Consider the following 23,648-nt stretch of genomic DNA (forward strand, 5'->3'; position numbering starts at 1 on the left):
TGCGTGGGGATGTGTGTACACATGCACACCAGCCTTGGACGCGGTCGCTCCCCCGGCGGGGGGGCCCGCCCCGGGAGCGCTGCGGGCCGGGCCATGCCGGGCCGGGCCGGCCCCTCGGAGCGGGCGGGCTGGCGGGGGCGCAGGGGAGGGCTGAGCCATCCCGAGCACCCAGAGACACTTGACAACAACCTTTTTTTTTTTTCCAATCCCCAGTTGCAATCTGTTTCAGGGTTTCTGTCCCAAAGAGCCTAAATGGTGGCTTAGCCCCCGCTCAGGCCGGGAGGCGCAGCGTGTTGAACCGCACGCCGCACCTCCTTCCCCTCCGCTTCTGCCGGTAAGGCGGCGGAAACGGGTCTCGGTTACTGATTCATATTTCTAATCTTCCTTTCCTGAACATACAATGTTCTTTTGTTAAATGAATGGTCTTTAATTAATGCACTTGCACAATGCAGGGGCTTGCATGGGGATCGATGATAGGAAGCAACAGGGGATGGTTCCCTCCAAAATGGTTTGTCAGCATTGAGAAAGAAAAGGCAATGTCTATAAAAGGACCACTAATAATGCCCACACGTCTCTCACCATGTTGTCTGAGGGGACATTCCTTCCCTTGTTGACAGTCAAGTGTAATAAGTACATGTCTTCGCTCAATCATTATAGACCATAGAATTGTATTCTTTAATTAGCATGTACTGTTAGCCCTCCTTTCCTTTATGGGCCGTTTTTTTGTCTTTTACAGACCAGCAAAAATGTTTTCCTTCGGTTCTTTTTCTTGCATTCTTTTCTTTCTTTAATTATTTTCTTTCTTTCTCTCTCTCTCTCTTTCTGTAGTCAAATGGATTCTTTATTGACAATATTCCTACCAGCCAAAGCCAACTTTTTGTCATCTCTCTGTGTTAGGCAACTTCTTTCAAGTTGTCCTTTTTTAAAGGGAGTCATGGCAGCGCGCATGCGCACGACGCCTGCCGGGCTTAGGGCCGCTCTGTGCCCAAGGCTGCTGCATCCCTCTAAATTGCAAAGCTGAGGTTTAAAAGTCATGCGAAGAGAAGTCTGAGCATGTTGGGGAGCCGCGAAACCCTGCAACGTATTAAAATCGGTTAGGGGAATATTCACGGCGAAGAAGGCTTACCTTCAGGTGGCTTTAGCTGGCGAATGAGTTTCCTCTCTTAAAAAGAAATAAAACGCTCTAAATCCTCCTAGGAACCTCATAAAAAAGTGTCACTGTGACCGGGACTCATTGGGGGGAATGCTTCAGACAAACAGCTTCGTCCTCACCCGCCCTGCCAAAACAACAGCCTCGGGGGCGGGGGGGAGCAGCAGCCCCTCGGGGCGGCTGCGGCTGGAAGCCCTCGCCCACACCGAGTGTCGGTGACCCCGAGCCGCAGTCAGGGTGCCACTGCAGAGGTAACCGCGGGGGACAACAAAGGGACAGGGCTCCGCGGGGTGACACCGGGCTCTGCTGTCGCTCTCTGCACCTCGGTCACTGTTTAAAGACCTGATTCACTTGAAGTCTTCGCTCTGAAAAATGTTATCTCAGAAATGAAGCCAAAGAAGTGTGTCGGTTTGTTTTGTTCTTTTAATGCAAATGCCAACCTAAAACGATTAACATTAAGAGAGGTTAAAGACCAACAGAAAACACGCATCAGTACTTGATTGTACACCACGTTAATAGTACACCGGTCTGAGGAATTTTTTTTTCAGCTGATGTAAAAACCAACAGAAAGACAAGGCTGACTACACGGTGTTTTAGGAATGGCTCGGTATAATCAGGACAAACACATATTTTAAAAGTGCACATTTGTAAAAATAACCATAGAATTGAAACGTTTATAAATATTTATTGTAAAAAAATCCAAATATTAAAAATAAATAGTATGTTCAAACACACAACAGAACATTCCTTCGTTACCAAACATGTGCTGAAGGAAAATACGGAATATAAGAAAGTCTGGAAAGAGATACAGCATATCAACATTACAAATGTTTTTTTGCGAGCTACATTTTCCAGAGGCGTTTCTTCTCTGCACAGTTCACAAGGAATGGGGTAGGTTTTCCCATAAATATGACAAGATCCAGGATTAATAATAATAACAACAATAATAATAATAATACCCACCCCACTGTAGTTTGACTCGGTCTTTACTGAGGAAAAGTCCCATTAAATTAATGGGGTTGCTTAGAATGGCAGGATTGGGCTCAGATAATTCGGTAGCAACTAAAACAGAAGTACACTGATGAGTTACAACTTCAAGGAACTCGTGTTACAAACAGAGCGTTTCATGACCTCCAATGAGAAACTACTAAATAAACCTTGACCAGGGAATCATTTCAGTATACACCGTGATGTTTATAAAACGAAGATACAAAAGGGATGCAGTTTGACTATCGTTACACTTACGGACAATAAAACATGAGAGCATATGGAAGCCATCGTTTTGAATGCGTTAACAACTTCGATACATTGCAGTATATACATGCTTAATAGGTATTCGGACTGTTAAAATGATCAAAGCCTTTACTCTTATGTCTACGCTCTTGCTTTCACTCTACTGGAAAGAAAACCTTTGTTGGTTGCATACTGGTGTTAATGAAACCCAACATTTCTGCCTTCTCCCAAGAATGGCATTCTGTGCAGCATATGTGTAGGAATAATTTATTAGACGGAAAAGTTCAGAGGATAAAATGCAAAAAAATGGACATCATTTCAACTTTCGAACAGCAAGGTCATACAGACATCTATGGAGATCTGTACACAGACAGAGTTTCACACAGGCACAGCCACACATATCCAGATGTGTGTCTATACACAGGATTCGATAGTTTGGTATTTTCTGCACCCTCTGGGCCCCTAAAGTTATCTTTAAAAGTTTGATTTTATCTCTTTAGAAACGGTTTAAAGCTAACGGGCAGGGTGAGTTTGACAGAGAGGAGAACAAATCGCTGACAAAGAACCTTTTACGTTTCATCAGCGTTGTTAGGACGACGAGCAGGAATTTCTCAGATAATAACTCCCACTTCAAAGATTTCTCAGCTCAATAGAAATTGGACCATCCTTTTTATTCAACCACAAGGGCTGGCACTAAAGACGACTCAACTGTTTGAATTTTTTTTCATCGTGTTTATTTTTCCCCTATTCACTAGGGTACTTGGATAAAATAAACAACAAGACAATTACTGGAACATGGACTTCTAACTTTCCCGGGCCCGCGGACCAGCGCCCATGGCCCCGGCCGTGCGGGTGTCAAGGTCCCCGCACCGCGGAGCCTCCGCTGCCGCCGCGCAGCGCCGGGCGGGCCGGGCGGGCTGGCGGGGGGCACGGGCGGCTCCCCGGCCCTCGCCCCGCTTTCCCGGGTGCTGGGGGACTGCCATCGGCACACCTACTCCCTGGGGCCCAGGCAGCCCGGGGGGGTCTTTCGGTCCCCGTCCTACCTTCCCCTGAGGGCGTGGGGGGGGGGGGAAGCACGCCTCGGGCTTTGCGGCCGGGTTTTGCTGCGAGAAGCTGGCCAGAAATGCTGGGGAGAGGGGACGAGAGCTCGCCCCGAGCCCGGCTGGCAGCCCCTGACTTTGGGGAGAAGGAGCGCGGGGCTGCAAGGCCGGAGCGGAGCCCGGCGCGGGGGGAGGGCGAAGCCCAGCAAACCCCAACTCCGCCGAAGTGCATTAGGTGGAGGAAGTATATCTATAGCGGGGAGCAGATTGAGTGTATTAAGCTAGCATGAAACGAAAGGTCAGTGCAAATGTATCTTAATAGACTGTCTCAAATGGAGTGTGCCTCCTTTGAAGGCCGCTTGCTATTGCTCTCCTCATTACCATAGCGATCCTAACGTGGCATGCTGATGCACCATAAAACTCACACTTTCAACCCCAAAATCAGGCCCTTTGAACAACCCGAGCTTGATTAGACCTTTCTCCTTTTCTTTTCCCCCTTAAAAACCATTTCCTTGCCTTTAGAAACTCTCCCTCAAATCCCAAACGCATTCTCTGATCCCGGCAGAAAGCAGAAACAAAAGTGAGCTGAGGCGACGGTTCAAGCGGGCCTTTTCTTCCTGACAGTCTTAGCCATTTTTATTATGGTCTGGAACAAGTGCCCTGTTCGCGTGGGTTTTGTTTACCGGAAATTAAATGAAAATGATTTAGTTCGCGTCAAACAAAAATATATACTTGTATACACAAGAAAAAGGGCCTGTTAGACGTAAATATTATGTCCTTAATGAAAAGACTGGACGGGCTCCAGACTTCGCCTTTCACTATTTAAGTATGACTTGCCTATTGCCATAGAAATCCTAACTTACCATGAAGATTCACCGTTGTGAAGAAATACTTCTTTGTGCGAGCTTGCTTTGATGTCTAAGGCATAAGATTCAGGCTTTCAGCTGCGTCTGTCTAGATTACCTTGAGAGCAACGGGGTAGACATCTGTAACAAGCAAATGAAAAATTAAAGGTGATTAGCCTGCACATCCAAACAGTTCTGTAAATAGAGAAATAAAGAAATAAACAGATCTCAGGACAGGATGGAAGCATCTTCCCTGCCCGCAGCTGGCTTCTGTGCCTCCCGATTTCCACGACACAAGTTTCAGGGGCTGCAGAGGAACACAATTCTCCCCTAGTTTAGGCTCCTCTCACACATTTCTCTCGCCTAGGTAATTCCCTACGTGTATCTCCCGGTAGCGACACTCTGTTGTCACTATTCGAGGCGTTTAAATGCAAAAGTTGTCGAGTTTGGGCGAGCGAAGAAGGGAACCCCGACTTGGTGCCTTGGGAGGAAAATAGAGCTGCATCAGAGCTGCGTGGGGGTCTTTTTAGCCACCGACCAGCTGTTTATTTTCCCGCAGCTTTTATACTTGTACGTACATACACGTGTGTACAGTTGCACACACACACTAACCCCAGGCGCCTGGGTGCAGAGGTGAGGCATCAGACAGGAGAAGATGGGGTCACCACAGCCCTCTGTCTGCACTCAGCAAGCCATGGAAACCTCTTCCGGCAGCCCATGCTATTTATTTGCCTACACTATCTGGTATTCTTAAACATCATTAAAGTAATTAAAACGGCACCATTCGGCAGTTTCAAGCTACCCCAGTGGAGGGGTTTGTTTATTTATTTTGGTTTTCTTCCCCTTCTTTCTTTCCCTGAGCCAGAGGAGTGAACCCTGGGGGTTGCGCAGGGTTTGAAGCTCTGGGGCAGGATGAAGAGGCTAAAGCCGCCTTGCCGGGCCGGCACAAGAATTTCCCACCGGGACCCTTGGCAGGGCAGACGCCGTGGCCCAGCGGCCGCGGGTCCCGCGCTGCCGGGGGCTGCCCGGCCCCGGCCCTTGCCGTGACGTCACCGAGCGGGCTCTGCTCCCCCCCCCCCCCCGGGAGCCCCGGCGCCCGCGGTTCGACAGGAGCCGCACTCTGCGTGGGGACGGGCATGTTTGGGTATCAGAAGTCATTACCGGTGGGAGCTAAACTGGACAGTCAATCATCGCACCCCCCGGGCCTTTCTTTATTAGCGACTGCTGGGGGCGGAAATATATATATATATGTGTGTATTTATATGCAGCAACAGGGAAAAGTAAGGAGATTCTTTACAGAAACGTCCATCGAACGGGTTAATTAATCAAAGAATTTAATGGATCCATGTTTTACAATTCGGTAACAAATAATAGTTTATATATATATATTTCTTAAAAAAACACACTCTCACAGAAAATAGTGGGCGAACAGAACGCTGCAGCACACGGCACTGTTGACAAGAGAGAATCTGTACAGCCAAAATCTGTATGAAACCACTTTGGTCCTTCTCGAGGAGGGAAGGGAAGGGAAGGGAAGGGAAGGGAAGGGAAGGGAAGGGAAGGGAAGGGAAGGGAAGGGAAGGGAAGGAAGGGAGGGAGGGAAGGAAGGGAAGGGAAGGGAAGGGAAGGGAAGGGAAGGGAAGGGAAGCGAAGGGAAGGGAAGGGAAGGGAAGGGAAGGGAAGGGAAGGCAAGGGAAGGGAAGGGAAGGAGGAAGGGAAGGGAAGGGAAGGGAAGGGAGGGAAGGGAGGGAGGGAAGGGAGGAAGGGAAGGAAGGGAAGGAAGGAAGGGAAGGGAAGGGAAGGGAAGGGAAGGGAAGGGAAGGGAAGGGAAGGAAGGGAAGGAAGGGAAGGGAAGGGAAGGGAAGGGAAGGGAAGGGAAGGGAAGGGAAGGAAGGAAGGAGGAAGGAAGGAAGGGAAGGGAAGGAAGGGAAGGGAAGGGAAGGAAGGGAAGGGAGGGAGGGAGGGGAGGGGAAGGCAAAGGGAAGGGAAAGGGAAAGGGAAAGGGAAGGGAAGGGAAGGGAAGGGAAGGGAAGGGAAGGGAAGGGAAGGGAAGGGAAGGGAAGGGAAGGGAAGGGAAGGAAGGGAGGGAGGGGAGGAAAGGGAAAGGAAAGGGAAAGGAAAGGAAAGGGAAAGGGAAAAGGAAAGGAAAATGGGAAGGGGAAGGGGAAAGGAAGGGAAAGGAAAGGAAGGGAAAGGAAAGGAAAGGAAAGGAAAGGAAAGGAAAGGAAAGGAAAGGAAAGGAAAGGAAAGGAAAGGAAAGGAAAGGAAAGGAAAGGAAAGGAAAGGAAAGGAAAGGAAAGGAAAGGAAAGGAAAGGAAAAGGAAAGGAAAGGAAAGGAAAGGAAAGGAAAGGAAAGGAAAGGAAAGGAAAGGAAAGGAAAGGAAAGGAAAGGAAAGGAAAGGAAAGGAAAGGAAAGGAAAGGAAAGGAAAGGAAAGGAAAGGAAAGGAAAGGAAAGGAAAGGAAAGGAAAGGAAAGGAAAGGAAAGGAACGGAACGGAACGGGGGTGCAGATCAGTGGGCTTGTAAACAGGCTGGGGCGAGACGGTCGGAGGCGGCGTGTGTGTGGCGGGAAGGGAGGAGGCGGCAGCGCCCCGGCCGAGGCGGGAGCAGCCCTCCGGTGTGCGGGGTGCCGGGAGCGCAGGCCGGGGCCCGCCGCCGGCCCCCCCGGGCACTCCGCAGCGCGTCGCCTCTCCCTCTGCCGAGCGCCTCTCGCCGCCTCTCCCGCTCGGCCTCCCCGTGCCCCGCCGCCGCGCTCCCCGTCCCCGGCGGGGCGAGGGCCGCCCGCCGCCGCTCCGCCGCCCGCCGCGGCCCTAGCAGCGGGGCCGGGGCTCGCCGCGGGGGTGCGGCGGCGGGGGGGCGGCAGGGGGCGCGGGGGGGCCGCGGAGCCCCGCGCCCTGACACACGTACCATTCGCTCAGGTTGGCGGCGGGCTGCGCGGGCGCGGAGGGCTCGGCGTGGGAACAGGAGGCGGGGGGCTCCCGGCCGGAGTCCGAGGAGGGGGACACCAGGGAGGGCGTGGAGGACTCGTAGCCGGAGCTGGGAGGAGGGGACTTGCAGTGCACTTTCATGTGTTTTCTCAGGGAGCTGGGGTGGGTGTAGGACTTGTCGCAGCCTCTCACTTTGCAGTTGTAGGGCTTGTCGCTGGTGTGGACGTGCGAGTGCTTCTTCCTGTCGCTGCTGTTGGCGAAGCGTCTGTCACAGCCCTCGAATTCACATTTGAACGGCTTCTCCCCTGCAGGAGGCAACGGGCGAGCACAGCCGTTAGCGACGGCGGCCGCGGTGCAGAGAGCGGCGCACCCCGGAACCCCCAAGCCCGCAGCCTCCCCGGGCCCCGCTCTCCGGCCCTGGCAGTGTTCTCCGCGGGGCAGCTCCCCTCCGGCTCCGCCTGCCCCCTCGCCACCGGCCCTGCCCTTCCCCGCCCGCCCCGCCGAGCGCCCCCGCCGCCGCCGCCCCGTGCCCGCCCGGCTGCGCAGCCGGCTCCGCACCGGGAGCGCCCTGCCCGGCCAGCTTCTCCTCCCCCTTCCCTGCCCTATGTGTCAGCATGGGGTTTTGTGCAGAAGACAAAGCCCCGAGATAAGGAAAACTTAGAGGCCAAGTGCTCGTTCCGAGCAAACAACGTGTGTTGTCCCCGCAGACTCCGACGTCCTGCAGAAAGAGCGGTCAGTGATTTATCCCTGGGAAGGTTCTTACGTTAAATACATTTCTCACACTCCCCCAGGTGCACGTGGAAATATTATTCATAACCTGGCTAGATCACATCTCATCCGCTCCATTCTTGCCCTGATTACAATCCCGTGGAAGAGCCTCATCCCCCCTCCTTTCCCCTCTCCCCGGCTTGCTGATACCGCGTATTAAGGCATAGAATCTTTCAAAAAGACATTGATTGTGGGAGGCAAAACGACAGAGATTCAGCAGGAGGATGACTAGGCCCGTGCACGGCACTGTCGTGAGGGTAGGATTCCCTTTCCATTTGAACCTACTCAGTCATGGAAGGAATTGCAATCGGGATTAATTTGTCTGGTAATATGATAAGTGACGTTAAGCATAATAGAAATATAATCGTGTTGCTGGAGTCGTGTGAAAGTTTAACCTCGGATCGCGTGGACCGGGCATGGTGTACGATATATAGGAAGCTTTCAAGGAAACATGCCACAGACAGCTTCGGGACGAAATGATGACTACGTTATTGTCACTGATAATAGCAAACTGCAAAGCCCTGCTCGCCAAGCAGTACTCAGGTCTCGCACCCACCGAGTATGAAAATAACCTCCTCAACCGTCAAAAGCCAAAAAGTATCAGGGCGCAGAGGACACCACAAAAATATACGTCCGAACCTTAAACGTGAAGTGCAAACAAAGCCACTGTGTTCACCATCATGGCGTATGTGATCGAAAGGACTTCCAATATTTGTAAAAGCTTCCAGGTTTTGGTTTTTTTTCGAATTTGTTGGGGGTTTTTTTCCCCCTCTCAGTTCATCACGATTAAATTTCGGAGGGACGCAGCCCACCTCGTGCTCGGCGGCGAGCAGAGGCACATAAAGGAAGGCATTCCAAATATTTCACATGAATGCACTTTATGCAAGGTGGGTGGGAAAAAGCTCATGGCTCCGCGTTTAAAGCATGTCCTTTCTGCACTGTAATAATCAGTGCGGAGCGCTCACATCCTGCACCGCTAACATTTGCACAGAGGATGGGTAAAGACCTGGCGTTAGAAGGAAGGGAGGAAGAGGTTAAAAATGAGGTCTCGTAGAAAACGATACGGGCCCTGTAACCAAATACTGTCGACATACAGCGGTGCATATGCATAGACACACGCACGCATATAATCTAATTACAGTTTCACGTAAGGAAACAATTTGACCTTCAGCATCCAAGTTGAGACAACAAATCAAGGATATTAGTGTAGTACAAGCAAGCAGTAAGTTAGGAGACCCCAGGGAAAGCCATCTTCATAAGCACTCTGCTTGTGCAAAGTGAGTTACATTCAGGTAAAAACGGGCTGTGGCGCATTCCGCTTCCCCGAGAGCTGAAAAATGTTCAACTTCGCTTAACCCCCTGAAAGAGCCGCTGAAAAGTCCCTCCGCACAGTCAGGTTTCAAGTGGGAAGAGGGCAGCATTTTCTCAGCTGCCCGGTTTGCATTCTCTGAACGCCTCAATACAGAGGAGCCATCCGAGCCACTTGCAAGTAGTCCTTTCGCGAAAGCAGGTTTTCTTACGTGGAAATCCCTACCCGGCAGGGAGAGGACATTTTACAGGTCCTGGCTGCCGCAGCCCGGGCACGGAGGTGCAGCCACGCAGAAAGTTCCCGGGGCGATGGAGAAGCGCAGGATCTCAACCGCCATTTTACCCCCACACTTGTAGCTGGGCAAAAGTGTTCAGTGAAATTCAGCTTGGAAATTGTGGCATAATCCCCCGTCTCCGGGAGTGGATTAAGGTATTTACCAATTTCTCCGGGGGGGGGGCGGGGGGGCGGAGGTGGCGGCGGTGGCGGCCCCCGGGGCTGCGGGCGAGGCGCGGGGGCGGCGGGGGCCGCCCGGGAGGGAGCGGGGCTCCGTCCCACGCCTCGCACTATTGTTCCTGGCCCGCTGGGAAGGCGGCGAAGTGATCCCTGCCCGTCCTGCTCGTCCCGCCGCCGCCGCCTTGACGGCCTTACCCTCCAACCTGGAAAAACCGCACATGGCCAGAAATCTCTCTGCCTGCTCCCCAGCCTCGGAGAAATCAGAAGTCATTAATATTTGAGGAGACAATAATTTTCCTGTTGAATCTAGAACTGTCTTCATGAATAATTCGTAGCGAGTTCTATTAGGGTTTCAGAAACATTGCGTTTTTGACAACTTCTGGGTGTTTAATAGAAACGGTGGAACCATAAAGGCCCTGCAGGAGTTTGCACAATACAGCAATTAATCACCGGGAAAGTTAAAGCGAAAAGTGCAGACGCGCGGAATGATGTTTAATAAACGCAAACCTCCGATCTCGGGTTTGCCCTGAACCTGCCTCTCCGATGTAGGTCAGTTTTCCCAAGAATTTAACCATTTTCTGCTTCAGAGACTTCAAACAGTAAGGCCGTTAAAGAGCAGTAAAAGTTTGTTTACTTAAGAAAAACACTGTCATTAAGGGATGAGCTCTCCCGGTTAATGGCTGTACCTGTGCTGATCCGACAAGGAGCTGGCTCGAATACAAGTTCTGTGACCCGGGGATCCTCCTTTCTCCTCGAAAAAGGGGGCCGAGAAGGCAGCAGAGGAACACAACTTTGCTATCGCCCCCCCCTGCACACAGACGAGCTATTCATAGAGCGATGGAAAAATAATTAGGTGACGAGTGACGGTCGCTGTAAAACCTCTGTGCTATGTTTAGACGGTACGAAATTAGTATACGTTCTGCATATTATATCACGTCGAGTTATATCATAAAAATGCGATTCCTGGAAGGTCAAGCCCTGTACCGAGCATGGGGGAAGGGGAGTTTTATGAACTGCAAGGCGAAAAAAATCGTTTGGCTGTAAGCAGATCTTACAATAGGATTATGTAGTTTCCCTCGCAGCGCGTAAGGCTGTACAGGAGGGGATGGGAGGTGGAAAACCCTACACTGGAACAGATGAAATTTTCCAAAAGAGCTTATTTCTTATCTTCTTCTTCAGAGAAAGAAAAAAAAAAGGGGGGAAAAAAAAAAAAAAAAGCCAGCGCTATAGCCTACAAACGCCGGCTGCTAAACTAATTAATACAACTTCACAAGCTGCTCCTGAAGTGTGAAACTTTCTACGTGCAATTTCATTAATTATAAATGCTTTCCTGGCCGGAAGAGTTCAAACATAGTTTTGCAAGATCGTCCACCGAGTTACTTTATTTTCTGTTAACTAGAACTAACAGATGTTTCTGACACATGTCCCAATTTCGCTTAACAGATCTGCAAATGACATTTCAAAATGTACAGGCCGAAACAATACCGGGTTTTCTTCTCCTTTCCCCCCCCTCCCGAGAATCAGAACTTGCAGCTCCCCATATTTGCGAATGCAGAGAGTCGTTGGAAGGCAATGCTCATTAAAAATGTCAGTGTTATTCAGATCAAACATTTGAAACTCGCTCTGCCCAAAACAAAACTGTTGAACGAAAAGGTCGCAGCTGTGTTATTCTCACAATGTTCAAGCAGCAGCATCTCAGCGACATCAGTCAAAACTGACTAGACAAGTTGTAACTTCTATTGTTCACTTTTAATTTGTGAGCTTGCACAATGATTTCATTTTTTTCCCCAACTACTTTAAACTGCCAAAAAAAAAAAATTTCCTCGCCTGTGTGAATAAGCAGAAATTAGTAGCTATATCACTTGATATCTACACAACCCTACCCGCATACACATTACAGCAGCCTCTCCGCACAACCAGAAAAAAATAGGGACGAGAATTCTGAGATTTGTTCTCGCTCTCCTTTCCCCCCCCCCCCCTTTTCTCCCCCCTCCCTCCAAACGGTAAAGAAGCAAACAAATCTGAGAATTTATTTTCCTGGAGTACTTGGCGTGCATTCAATAACAACGCAAAGGATACATTAAAAACAAAATAAAGCAAAACAGTATGCTGAATAAAACAGAGAGAGAGTAAAGAGAGCTTTACATACTGACCTGTATGAGTTCTTTTGTGTATTTTGAGGTTCTCTGATCTGGCAAACACTTTGCCACAGCCTGGGAAAGGGCAGGGGAAAGGTTTTTCACCTGTGTGGACTCTGATGTGATTTACAAGTTTGTATTTGGCCTTGAAAGGTTTCCCTTCTCTCGGACACTCTTCCCAGAAACATATGTGATTGGACTGCTCGGGTCCTCCAACGTGCTCCACCGTGACATGAGTCACCAGCTCGTGCATCGTGCTGAAAGTTTTCGAGCATAATTTTTTGGGAGTCTGGTCCAACTCAATCCACTTACAGATGAGTTCCTGTTTGATGGGCTGCCTCATGTAACGAAAGAAGGCCCCCGGGCCGTGGTGTGGAGCCAGATTCACGTTCAGATTCATGCCACCGTAGCTATGAAGCGAAGAAGCAGCAAAAGGATCTGTCCTGGAGGCTGGTACTTGAGTGAAATGTTCAGACCTGGCGTACATTTCTCCAGGTAACCCCAGTCTTATCTGTCCGTTTAGATGGCCACCTGGAGCTGCATGGGGAGGCTGCTCATGGAGTCCAGTGAACAGAGAGGGATTCCCAGCTTCTGAGTGGTGGTGGTGGTGACCATGGTGTCCGGGGTAGCTACCTGTTGTTGAGACAAACAGTCCGTGGTGAGAACTTGCAGCGGGGTGCTGCTCGGTCAGCCCTGGCATGAGTGGGGCCGGCAGGTCTCTGCGTATGAAGAAGTCCCTACCTGCTGCCAGAGCCTGGGCTGGGTGAGAGACGGGGTAAGGGGCTGCTGGTGACTGCGCCGGGCCAAACGCTCCCGTTTGACTAGAAACCACCTCGGCTTGGCCTGCCATATGATGATGATGATGATGATGATGATGGTGGTGGTGGTGGTGGTGGAGCTGGTGGTGGGGATGAGGGGCAGGGCTGAGCTTAAGGGCCGCGGGGTGATGCTGAGGAGGAGGATGAGGAGGAGGATGGTGGCGGTGCCCCATGTGTTCTGGCCGGAGCGGGTGCGGCCCGAGGCGGGACTCGGCGGCGTGCTCCCCCGGCTGCGTGGGCGCCGTGGCGTGGGGGTGCCCGGCGAAGCCCGGGAAGCCTGTCATGCTCTGAGGGGGGTGGTGGTGGTGGTGGCGAGGAGCCCCCGCCAAGTCTACTAATCTCAGCGCCGTGTTCCGCCTGGAGAGAGCAGCAGGGTCCATCACTGGGATCCCCAGAGCATCCACGCTCATTAGCTTCTAACGCTAAAAAGCCACCTGACAGCGGGAGGAGAGAGACACAGAGAGGGGGAAAAAAACCCAAACTTTTTTTTTCCTTCCCCCCCCGAAAAAGTTTCCCGGTTCCGCTGCCCCGGCGGCGGGGCGCACGGGCGGCGCTGCCAGCGGGTGGGCTCGGCGGGGGCTCGCTTTTTGGATGCGGCGGGCCGGGGAGGTCCCCCCGCGCGGCCCGTCCTCCCGCGGGGCTGGCGGGGAGCCCCAGGCGGCGCGGCCGCGCGACGGGACGGGACGGGACGGGACGGGACGGGACGGGGCGCGGGCGGCCGCGCGCCGCCTCCGGGCCGCAGCGCCGGCCCCGCCGGCCAAACAATCGCCGCGCCCTCCCATTGGCTGCCGCCGGGGTGACGTCGCCGATGACAGGTCCGGCTGCTGACTGAAAGGGTTATCTCTCGGTGCGCCGGGGAGGGGGTGGTGAGCGCGCGGGGGGAGGGACTGCGCATGCGCCGCCGCCGGGCGTCCCCTTCCCCCGGCCCCCGCCGCCCCGCAGAGCCCCTCGGCTCGGCTCGGCTCGGCTCGGCTCGGCTCGGCTCGGCTCGGCCCGACCCGAGGGCACGGCGGAGCCCGCGGCCGCAGCCTGGCCCGGGGCGGGAGGCCCTGGCCGGGGTCTTCCCCCGGGCCGCCCTGCGCCCCGCCGTCGGGCCGTTGCCGAGCCTCCGCCGCCGGCCTGCAGCCGTGGGGGAACAAAGCCGAGGCGGGCGGCGGGAGCCCGGGGGGGAGCGCCCCGGCTGCCCGCCCCGGCCCTTTGTCCGTTCCCGCCGCCCTGCCCCGGGACGGGAGCGCGGCCCGCGGGGTTCCCCCCCGGGAGAGCCCCGTCAGCCCCGCCGGTCCCCGCCGCCCGGCCGGAGCAGCGGGAGGCGAGGCAGCCCCGCGCCCCACGGAAGCGGGCCCGGGCCCGCGCCAGCCTGCGGGTCCCTGACACTTGTTGGCAGCGCGGGGAGCGGGTCCTTCCCGGCGAAAACGGCAGCTGGAGCCGCGCCGCCAGCCCGCTCGCTAGGCTTCCGCGTTCGGCCTGGTGCTCGGGCTACTGCACCGTTGCCTGAACCCTGACAAAGGACTGCTGGAAGAGTCCCCGGCCCCTTCCCCTCCTTTGACAAGTTTCAGCAGTTATCTGGTTATTGGCTGCCGGAGCAATGCGAGAAATCGTGATGTTTGGACTGAATCTGAGTGTGTAACCCAGAAGAGGGAGTCTCTCTCCCTTTCCCTCTCTCTCTCTCATGCACACTTACAGGGTAGTTCCACATAAAATCCCCATCCTTGGCTTAAAGGAAGAACATTGCAAAGCATTCATAACCGACTCAGTTCTGATGCTTCTCACCTGAAGAAAAGAACATGGTCTGCAGGGTTTGTGTGGCTAGTGCAGGTTAGGGTTTCAGCTGTATACACTGAGGCCTTACAGGTTTGGAAAAGCTTAGGGCTTCAGCACGGAAGGAAGGCATCTACCTCTTGCTCTGAAGCATCTACTTAAGTTTTTAAGAAGGGGATTGTGAACTTAAAAAAAGTAAATGCAACATGGGAGAAGAGGGAAGAAACAGGGCTTCTGCTTCAAGAAAGAAAAACACAGCTGTAAGTATCTGCCCACATTATTACCACAGAACTCGGATCCTGACATAAAACCGCCTCCACCAATAAATGCGCAGTCTTATGAAATAAAGCAACAATTAATTCTCTACCCATCGTGTCAAACTCTCAGCATTTTAATACATTGACTTGCTGTTAACTTGCCAGTGGATACTTTACTGCATGCACTCCAGGTAAAGCTCCCAGCATGGAATTTTGCATCTCCATAAAAATTTAACAGTATCAGCGATCGATAGGTTTTATGTTAAGTAGTAAAACAAGAAACTGTTTGGCAATGTCAGCCCAGCTACTCTCACAACAGAAGCTACCAGCCAATGATCAGAAACCGTAAGATGAAAGTGTCGGACATACACAACCACGGACGGGACATTTTTATCCCAGCTTCGCGTACTCTGGGCTGGCTGCAGTTACATATTTTGGCTCTGCTTGGCTTTCACCATATTTCCCCTGTAACACAAGGCTGATATTTAGGTAGCTAGCTATAGATACATCCTTGTGTACATCTTTCTGAGTGGAGATGATGAAGTGACAAATGATGCAATTAGCTCTCCATCCTTACATAACATGTTTACGCAGGCATTTTAAACCACACACCATCCTCACAATATCTCAACTTTCAAGTCTACTTGCTCTACGAAATGGATTTGACAGTCCTGTTCATGACCATCTCAACAGGAGTGCACAGAAGAGACAAACGTTAGGAAGTACGAATCTGTTACTTACAAATGTACTGAGAGTGTGAATTCCAAATAAAGCTGCTTTCCTCATACCTCCTTAAAACACTGCATCTCTACACACTTGTTATCCATCAATTCTGACACTTCTCAGTCAAGGGAGAAAACATCTGGAACAGTTTACCAATTAAAAAAATGTCATGACCGGTCTGCCCTAAGCTCATTTAAAATATTGTGATGCTTTCTCGTCAGACACTCTTGGCTGCCAGCTCGCCCCTCACTCGGGGCTCTCTCTCCCTCCCTTTTCCAGGCAGTGCAGAACCTGGCCCTCGGTGTCCCTCACTGTTAGGTGAAGTTGGTGTGAGCCCCGGTTGCGTGCGTGGGGGAGCGGGGCGGGGGGCGGGCGGGGGCCGCCACATGACTGCGGGAAGGCGGAGAAACGGGGAAGAGGAGGGGAGCGGGGCCAGACCCGGCCGAGCTCCGCGCGTCTCCCAGAACGTTTTGAAAACTGGAGCGCCTGTCTGTGCAGCCCTTTGGCAGCCCGAGCTCGTACGGCTGCCGCTCGAGGGGTGACCCGGGCCTCCTGCTTCTTGGCAGCGACCCGAGCCGTGTGTGACCAGATAAGCCAGGCTCTCGGCATACTCTTAAATGTGTCAACATCAGCTTGAGCGGGGCCAGGGTTTTTTTGTTAATTATTATTATTTCCTTTCCAACCCACCTGGCTGCGGTAAGGGCATCCCCTTCTAGATACCCTCGGGACTCATGAGCTGGATGAACCGGAGCCTTTCCAAGGAGAAAGCAAGACTGCTCGAGCAGCGAAACAGAAACTTCCTGAGCTGAAGCTGAAACTCAGACGGCAGGGCAGGTCCATAGGACAACGTTTTTATAAGCTCTATAGGACAGATCTTATCTTAAGGGAAGTGAAGTTTAGAGGGGCCACGCTGCTCCCCTGGGTGCCAGATCAACGCGAACAGACGGGCAGCTTGATCTTGAGTACAAGTTTTCTACTGGCTGCTGTGTTTCTGCGACCCCGTCCGCAGCCCCCGGCGCCAAAGCCCGCCCGTGCTGCTCTACAGAGGTGACATGTTGCAAAGACCAGTCACAAGCACTTTTTCTCCCCGCTCCCCCCGCCCGACCCTGCCCACGACCCGGCTCTCTCGGGGAAGAGGCGAGTCGGCCGAGGCAGCGCCAGGAGGAGGCAGGAGCCCCGCACGTCGGGGCTGTGCCCTGGGAGGGGGGCAGAGCTGCTTTCCGCCCCGCTGTGTGGGACCCCGAGCTCCTCCTGCCCACGCCTCGGGGGTGCGGGGCCGAGCCGGGCAGTCCCAACCCTCCGGCCCCTGCCCTCACCCCCGCCCCGCGCCGGGCGGCTGCCGGGGCCTACGGGAGGGAAACCCCCGGGGCGGGGGGTACACCCCTTTGGGTAACCCCCGGGGCGGGGGACAGCCCCAGCTGCTGAAGGGCTCTACAGATCCGCCACCCTTCGCCTTGTTTTGGGTAGGAATCTGCCTATACGGCAAGGCGCTTACCCGTATTTCTACCTTTGCCGGAGAAAGGGCTTGCTGTGAAGGTGAGGTGCAAAGCCCCAGAAAGTCAGGGGCTGCTTGTCTTGTGCTCTTTGACTTGGGGCCAAATCCTGCTCACCCTTAGAGTCGTGCTCAGCGCAAGGAATAGATCCTGCCTTGGGAGGCATCGGGGAGAGCAAAATCTGACCTTCACCCACCCCCGTGCTCCCCGGCTCCTGCCTCTGCGGGAACTTTTCTTCCCGACGAGCCAGCCAGAAACTTCCCAGCCGGTGCCCGAGCGCTGGGACGGGACGGGACGCCCTGAACTCTCCAGACAGCAGGTTCCAGGGGTTACCTTTAGGCTCCAACTCCCGGACGAGAGGAGGGAAACGGTTTCATCTGAAAATCCTAATATTTACCGTGAGAAGGGGAAAAAAGCGAGGCATAGAAAGAGAGAGGACCGAGAAGTCATCCTGTGCGATTCCTTATCCCCCAGACTCGCACTGGGCCGGGAGGGATGCGGGAGGCAGCGAGTGACAGAGGGGCAGGCGCAGGACCTGAGCCCAGCCCCTGCCGGCCCCGGCAGAAGGCACCGCTGTTGCGAAGAGGTGGTTCAAGGAAGCCTTCCAGTAATCCCGGCATCTCCTCGGAGAGAAGAGGAGAGGGTACCGGGTGGCTCGGGAGCACACTCTGCCTTTGTTTCTATTCCTCGCCCCATTCCCACTTACGGGGACTTCTTTATTTCAGGGTTCCCTGATAACGGGAGCTCAGCTGCTAGACAAGCAAGGGCTTGTGCCTAGGTTCGCCTCTCACTTTTTGTGACCTAGAGCTACCCCAGGACAAGCAAATCATATGCTTATTTTAAATAGAATATTTCATTCAGTACCTCAAGATTAAGGTATTCCTGTCAGATAAGCTGTCAGTCACTAACTACTTAGACACCACATTGTGGAAGCCTGGTATCCCTGGTAAAGATGATACATATCATGTAAACCCCATCAACAAGATCAAAGTCTTCTTCTTTAATAGGATCCAATACATGTCAAACCTCATTCCAATCAAATCGTCCGTAAATGAATTCAAGATGAATATGTCATAGAATAATGTGACAGTGCAATCACATGGGGTCAGGGGTTGTTGTTTCAATGAGAGAGTCGTCAAATATTAATTCTAGAACCTCCAAATGAATAGGCATTGAGCAGGATTAGGCAGCTGCTGGTGGGGAGTTGTGTCGCTGACTTGTGTTTATGCAAGTACGTTAAACACTAAGCTGAAAAAAATATTGTCTCCTTTGAGCTGAAAAAAAGACATATTTTGACTTACTTGACTTTTCCAGGATGTTTCTGTAAAGTCGTTTTCTTTTCCTCATTACAAGGGGAGTCTTGTGCCTCATTTCCTGACTTTGTTCCTGTTTGGGAAGAGGGGTGGGAAGTTAAGAGCAAAAGCATTCGTGGGTGATATGAAATGAGTAAGGCGCTCTACGACTCGGGCATCATGGATTCAAAAAGAAAAGAAAAACCAAACCAAAACACTAGCGTTCAGCAGCGAGGGTGGGGGGAAGAGAAGCTTTCTCCGAGAGGAAACTGAAGTCTGTCTCCCCAGCAAAGCAGCACATGTTTTATGGAGTCATGAAGTTTCCATGGCTGATTTAGGGGGAAAAAAAATATGAAAGGACATCTTTTCAGTTCTCCTTTGATCTGACATTCACCTTCTGGCAGGCTATTGTAAGGCAGGTTTTTACCAACTCGACTATATTGTTTACAGATCCTTCCCTCCCGAAATTAAATTTCGGACTCTCTGCGAGCCTCCAACGCAAGTTGTTGTCTCAGCAAGGATTAGTATAGTACCACCCTGGCACTTCTCCCTGCCTATAATTTTCAGCTTGCTCTTTGCACTCTGCAAGGCAGAGCACTGCCACTACTGCAGGCAGAACTTTGCACAGCTTGCTTTGAGCGGCAGCAATAACCCTGAGAGCAGATCTGGGGTTTGATGCAGTGTCCGAGTCTGAATTTTTGCAGATATCTTTGAAATTCTCAGGGTTGTTGTTTGCTTTGGGTTTTTTTTTGGTTTTTCCCCCCCCCCCCAATACAGAAAAGCACACTAGAATCTGGAAGCAGTTACTTCAAAGGAGATTATTACTATTATTGCTCTTGCTACTATTATTATAGGGACTCCAGGGCTGGTAAATAAAAATCTATACTAACACAAATAATTGATGATGTTAATTATGAAACTTCATCAGCGTATCACAGTCATACTCTATCACAAATAATTTGATGTCCTCAATATTTTCACCGCTGTGATGAAAATTACTGCCGAAATAAAAAGAACTAGAAGAACCCCTTAGGAATTATGTTTTCTAGTGAACTTCCACCCATCCTCACACTTTTATCAAGTCAGGGCAGCAAACACTGCCCCGCTAGCGAGAGGTTTGCCGGAGCTGTGCTGTATTGGTCAGGGTGGGAGGCTGGAGGAGTGCTCAGTTCCCAAGCGTTCGCCAAAACTTGTTGAAACTGGACAAAAAAAAAAAAAAAAAAAAAAAAAAATCGCTGCATTTAATATTTCGAATGGTTACCAGATGACAAAAAACGACGGCAAAACAGTTGTGGATTTCAGAGTAAATATTGGCTAAAGCTCTGGCTCGACCTCGCACGCCGTGCTCATCTCCGCAGTGCCACTGGCGGAGTGGGAGGCTGAGGATGCCCCATTGCCCGAGCTGCTCGGACCTCGGCCGGGCCGAGCCCCTTGGCTCCGGTGCGGGGTGCCAGTGTCCCCCCGGGTCCCGTGCTGGGGCTGGGGGTGCGAGGGGCTGCAGCCCGCGCGGGCGGGACCCGCCCCCCTTCCCCGAATTCTCACTCCTGCACCCCGCCAAAGGTGCGCCGGCGGAGCGGGTTCGGCGGCGCTGCCCCGGGACGTGTGAGCCGGGCCGAGCGTGCGGCAGCGGGGACGGCGTGTGCCCCGCCGCCACCGCCTTGTCACGCAACCCGTGCTTTCCGCGGCCGCGCAGGGTGAAGGGAGCGCTCGCCGGGAAGGTCTCGGTGCGGAAATAAAGTTCCTCGGCTCTGGGTGGAGCGAACCCCGAGCCCAGCCCGGCGAACGGCCGGGCTCCCCGGGGCTGAGGGACCGTGCGTGACAAAGGAGCAGCAGGGCGGGGGGCCGGGGGGTCTCGGCGACGAGCCCGCGCCGGTCCCCGTCCGGCCCGGCGCTGTGCCGGTGCCCGGGGCTGGCACATGGAGCCGGGCTCGGGTCAGAGGTCACCCTCGAGGGCATCACCGTCGGCGGGGATTTGGGACCATGTCCCCTTCCCCGGCCGGCGCCGGGCGCGGGGCGGCCCCTCGGGGCCGGGGCCGGGGCCGGGGTCTCAGCGCCTCCGCGGGCTCTGCGCGAAGTTGGCGGCGGCACCCAGCTCCTTTGGCAGCTCCCCCGGCCCTGCCCGCGGGGGGGTGGGGGTGGGTGGGGGTGGAGGGGGCCGGCCGGGCTCCCGGGCTCCGTCCCTCCTGCACCCGCCTATAAAGAAGGGCGTGCGGTGCCGGAGCGCCGGCTCCCCCGGCGCGCCCCCGTGGCACCGGGCGCGGCGGTGGGCGAGGCGCTGGGCGGGGAGCACGTCCCCCGGGACGCCCCCCCAGGGGCTCGCCATTGTCAGCGCTCCTCGCCCTCTGCCCGCCGCCCCGGGCCCCCGGCCCGACCTGGGCGGCCGCAGGACCCGGCCGGACACGCCGCCTGCCCGTCCCCACCGAGCCCGGCCGCTGTCGAGGCTGGGAGCGCCTCCGCCCCGCTCCGCGCACCCCCGCCGCCCGCCTTGCGCGGACCGCCGGGCCGGGCCCCCCCGCGGACTCGGGGGGGGTGAGCGCGGCGCCCGGCGTCCGGAGGGTGCCGGAGCCCCCCTCGACGGCGCCCGGGCGCTTCTCCCTCCCCCCGCCCTCGCACGCCGAGGTGCCGCCGGCGGCCGGCCCCACGTGGGCGTGGGGCAGCCGAGGCGCTGCCCCCCCGCACCGCGGGGCTCCAGCCCTTCTCCCCCGGGGTGGCGAAGCCTCCTCCCGCCGGGGCCCCCCGAGGGCAGGGAGCTCTCCTCCAGCCCTCGGGACAGGCGGTGGGGGCTAGCCAGCTGCCCGGGCTGCCCAGGCACACCCTGCTCCCAGGCACTTACCCCTGCGACCTGTTGAAGGCTTCCCCTCATTTCTGAACTGGCAAAAATAAAAGTGGCGGTGGGGGGGAAGGGAAAAGAAAGAAAGAATGAAAGAAGAAAACAATACCCCCCCCACCCCCCCCCCCCAAGAACCCACCACCTCTTTGGCGCTTCCATCGAGGCGGTCATCCTTCATTTCTTCTTTTCTTGCTTTCTGGAAGCAGTTAGGGAATGTATGATGAAGCAGAAATGAGCCGTCAGGATGATATTTTAATGGCTTATATGTCACGTTGGTGCATGTGGCTTTGAACTGGAGCAGCTTTCGTTTCCTGCAGAGAGCGCGCCGCAAATCCCACTTGATAACTTCTACAACCCACAACATTTTTTTTTTTTTTTACATTCACTCTTACACTGTATATTTAGATACGCTTCCTAAAAATACCCTCTCGTCTGCCTTCTCGTATATTTTGCACCGACCTGGCATGATGGCTGGGTTCCCCCTGCACTGGGAGGCAGGCAGGCACTGGACTACCTCACTTTCTGGACCTCCTAATGCCATCGCCCTGAAGACTTCACAATAACGCTGACAACTCTGTCCTTTGCTTAATTTTAGCACCCAGTACAGACAGTAATGTAACACCCGCCTAAAGACCACGTCCACACCCAGGCGCGCTCCTAGAGCGGGTGTACCTGTTGCTATAAGCTATCGCAATTCTTTCGAATGGATTTGGCAGAACAAATGCAGACGTGTAGATTCAGCCCAGCATTATTCTGAAAAACCTGTAAAGCCTCCCAAGATGCAAGGGAAATTACATAATCCGTCTGCTTTGAAAGCCATCTCCACGCACCGAGCACAGGCACGCTGCCTCTGCAGATAAACTGCCGCGAAGCGTTCCTCCAAGGCGTATCAAAGTTTGTTTGCTGTTGTGTGTGTGTGTGTTTGTTTGTTTGTTTTCTAGGCGCAATGGCCATTTTGGTACCTCTCGAAAGGAGGCAGCGCTCACCCGAGAAGGGGTCGCGCAGCAGCGCTGCTGCTCTGCCTCCCCCGTACCTGCGCTGCGGCTGCCTTACCGGCGCCTTTCATTAGAGAGGATGAGTTTAAAGTTTCTTTGTTTGGCACTAGGAATTGGAGGGGCTCGGACCGAGCTGCGAAGGAGGCAAGTGAAGGGCTGAACAAAGGCGAAATGGAAGGAGCCCGACTCTCAGCCAGCTTTTGGTGTTTTCGTTACTAGAAAATAATTAGAGCTAATGAATATGCAGGCGACTGAGTAAATAAATAATTTGCCCGGTTTATATATGTACACACACACACGGGCACATATGTAAATGTATATAGACACACGCACACAAAGACATCTACATTTTAAAGTTTCAACAGCTCCTTTTTTTTTTTTAGTGCCGAAGCATCGTTGAAAAGATTGTACAAATGTTGCTTAGCTTAATTGATTAAGCCACAAAGGTTTTCTGCTTTTAAATACCATACTTATACCTTTCCACAATCATTTTAATATATAGTCAATGGCTCTTTGTAGCCAGAACAAAAAAGAACTATCCGCAGTTTTTCAATAGACTTTGAGCTGGGGAAAGACAGGTTAATCGAGGGTTGCATCTAGAAAACAACCAAGTGTTGTATGTTTGCACTGAATCCAAATGTCTGCATTTTTCTAACTAAATCAAAGGGAGTGTTATTTCTTTTTCTGCTCACTCATCTGAAGGTAAGTAAATTTTCTCTGGCGATCAAAAGCCTGGTCAGCAACAAAGACACCGCCTGCTTTTTCCACCGTCCTGGTGTGGCAAGTTGAGGAATTTCAATAACTGTGACAAGGGTGACTGATTTGTGAACCAGAAAAGGTTTGAATGTCAGAAAATTTACATTGCTCCTATCCAGGACTTTAAATACATTTTTACCGGGGGGGGGGAGGGGGGGGGGAAGAGAAAGAGAGAAGAAGTATCCGGGAGTTTCATGCAGCAGGAGGAGAAACAATGTAGGTTTGGGAAATTTACAGTTTTACCTGAATGAAAGAGACTCCGTAAAAAGAGAGAGCGAGAGAAAGGGAGACCGAGAGAGAAAGGAGAAAGAAAATTACAAAAAAGAGGCAAAACAACAACAACAAAAGTAGAAAGTTAAGAGTTCTCACCCACCTGCGTTTTGATGGGTGCAGAAAACAAGATTTATTTCAGAAACCTGATGGAGGGATAGAGTCAGCTACCCAGAGAAATCACGCCTGGTGTTTAAAAATAAAATCAAATGCACCCAGCACCTACTCTCGGAGAGCTTCAGTTTTAAACAAGCGGAAAACAACCACTTCAAAAGAAGCGAGTCCCTACAGGACTTCTCTTTTCAAAGCCTAAAAAGTTGCTCAGTGATCTCAAAAATCCTAGATCACCAAGAAATCATCATTACCATCATTACCAGAGCGCTGGGGAGAGAGGGACAGAGAGAGGGAGAGCGGGGGAGCAAATAGCCTAATAAGAACCAGGGAATTTTTCTTTCCTTAGCACACATACACACAAAAAGATGCGCTGGAAATATTTCCGTGGAGTGGGAAAAAAAAAAAAAAGGCTTTATATGTTAAAAAAAAAAAAAGTTGCTGCTCGGCAGCCCTGCTCGTCAGGCGGGATGTCAGGGCGC

General features: G+C 53.1%; 1 protein-coding gene across 1 annotated transcript; it reads right to left on the bottom strand.

Moving 5' to 3' along the window:
* Positions 1 to 7,078: 7,078 nt before the first annotated feature.
* Positions 7,079 to 13,091, bottom strand: ZIC4 (Zic family member 4). Its single transcript, XM_072867570.1, has 2 exons — positions 11,879 to 13,091; positions 7,079 to 7,500 (listed from the first exon to the last, which is right to left on the bottom strand). Exons 1-2 carry the CDS (start codon positions 13,089 to 13,091, stop codon positions 7,079 to 7,081), a joined length of 1,635 nt encoding a protein of 544 aa, XP_072723671.1.
* Between the last annotated feature and the right edge of the window lie 10,557 nt (positions 13,092 to 23,648).

The sequence above is a fragment of the Ciconia boyciana genome, chromosome 7 (assembly GCF_034638445.1).
Source record: "Ciconia boyciana chromosome 7, ASM3463844v1, whole genome shotgun sequence".
Classification (NCBI taxonomy): Eukaryota; Metazoa; Chordata; class Aves; order Ciconiiformes; family Ciconiidae; genus Ciconia; species Ciconia boyciana.

Excerpts from the sequence above, each read along its gene's own strand:
- ZIC4 (XM_072867570.1), bottom strand. The coding sequence starts at position 13,091 with ATGAGCGTGGATGCTCTGGGGATCCCAGTGATGGACCCTGCTGCTCTC. Across the intron at positions 7,501-11,878 it reads ACACAAAAGAACTCATACAG|GGGAGAAGCCGTTCAAATGT; the intron begins GTCAGTATGTAA and ends TGCCTCCTGCAG.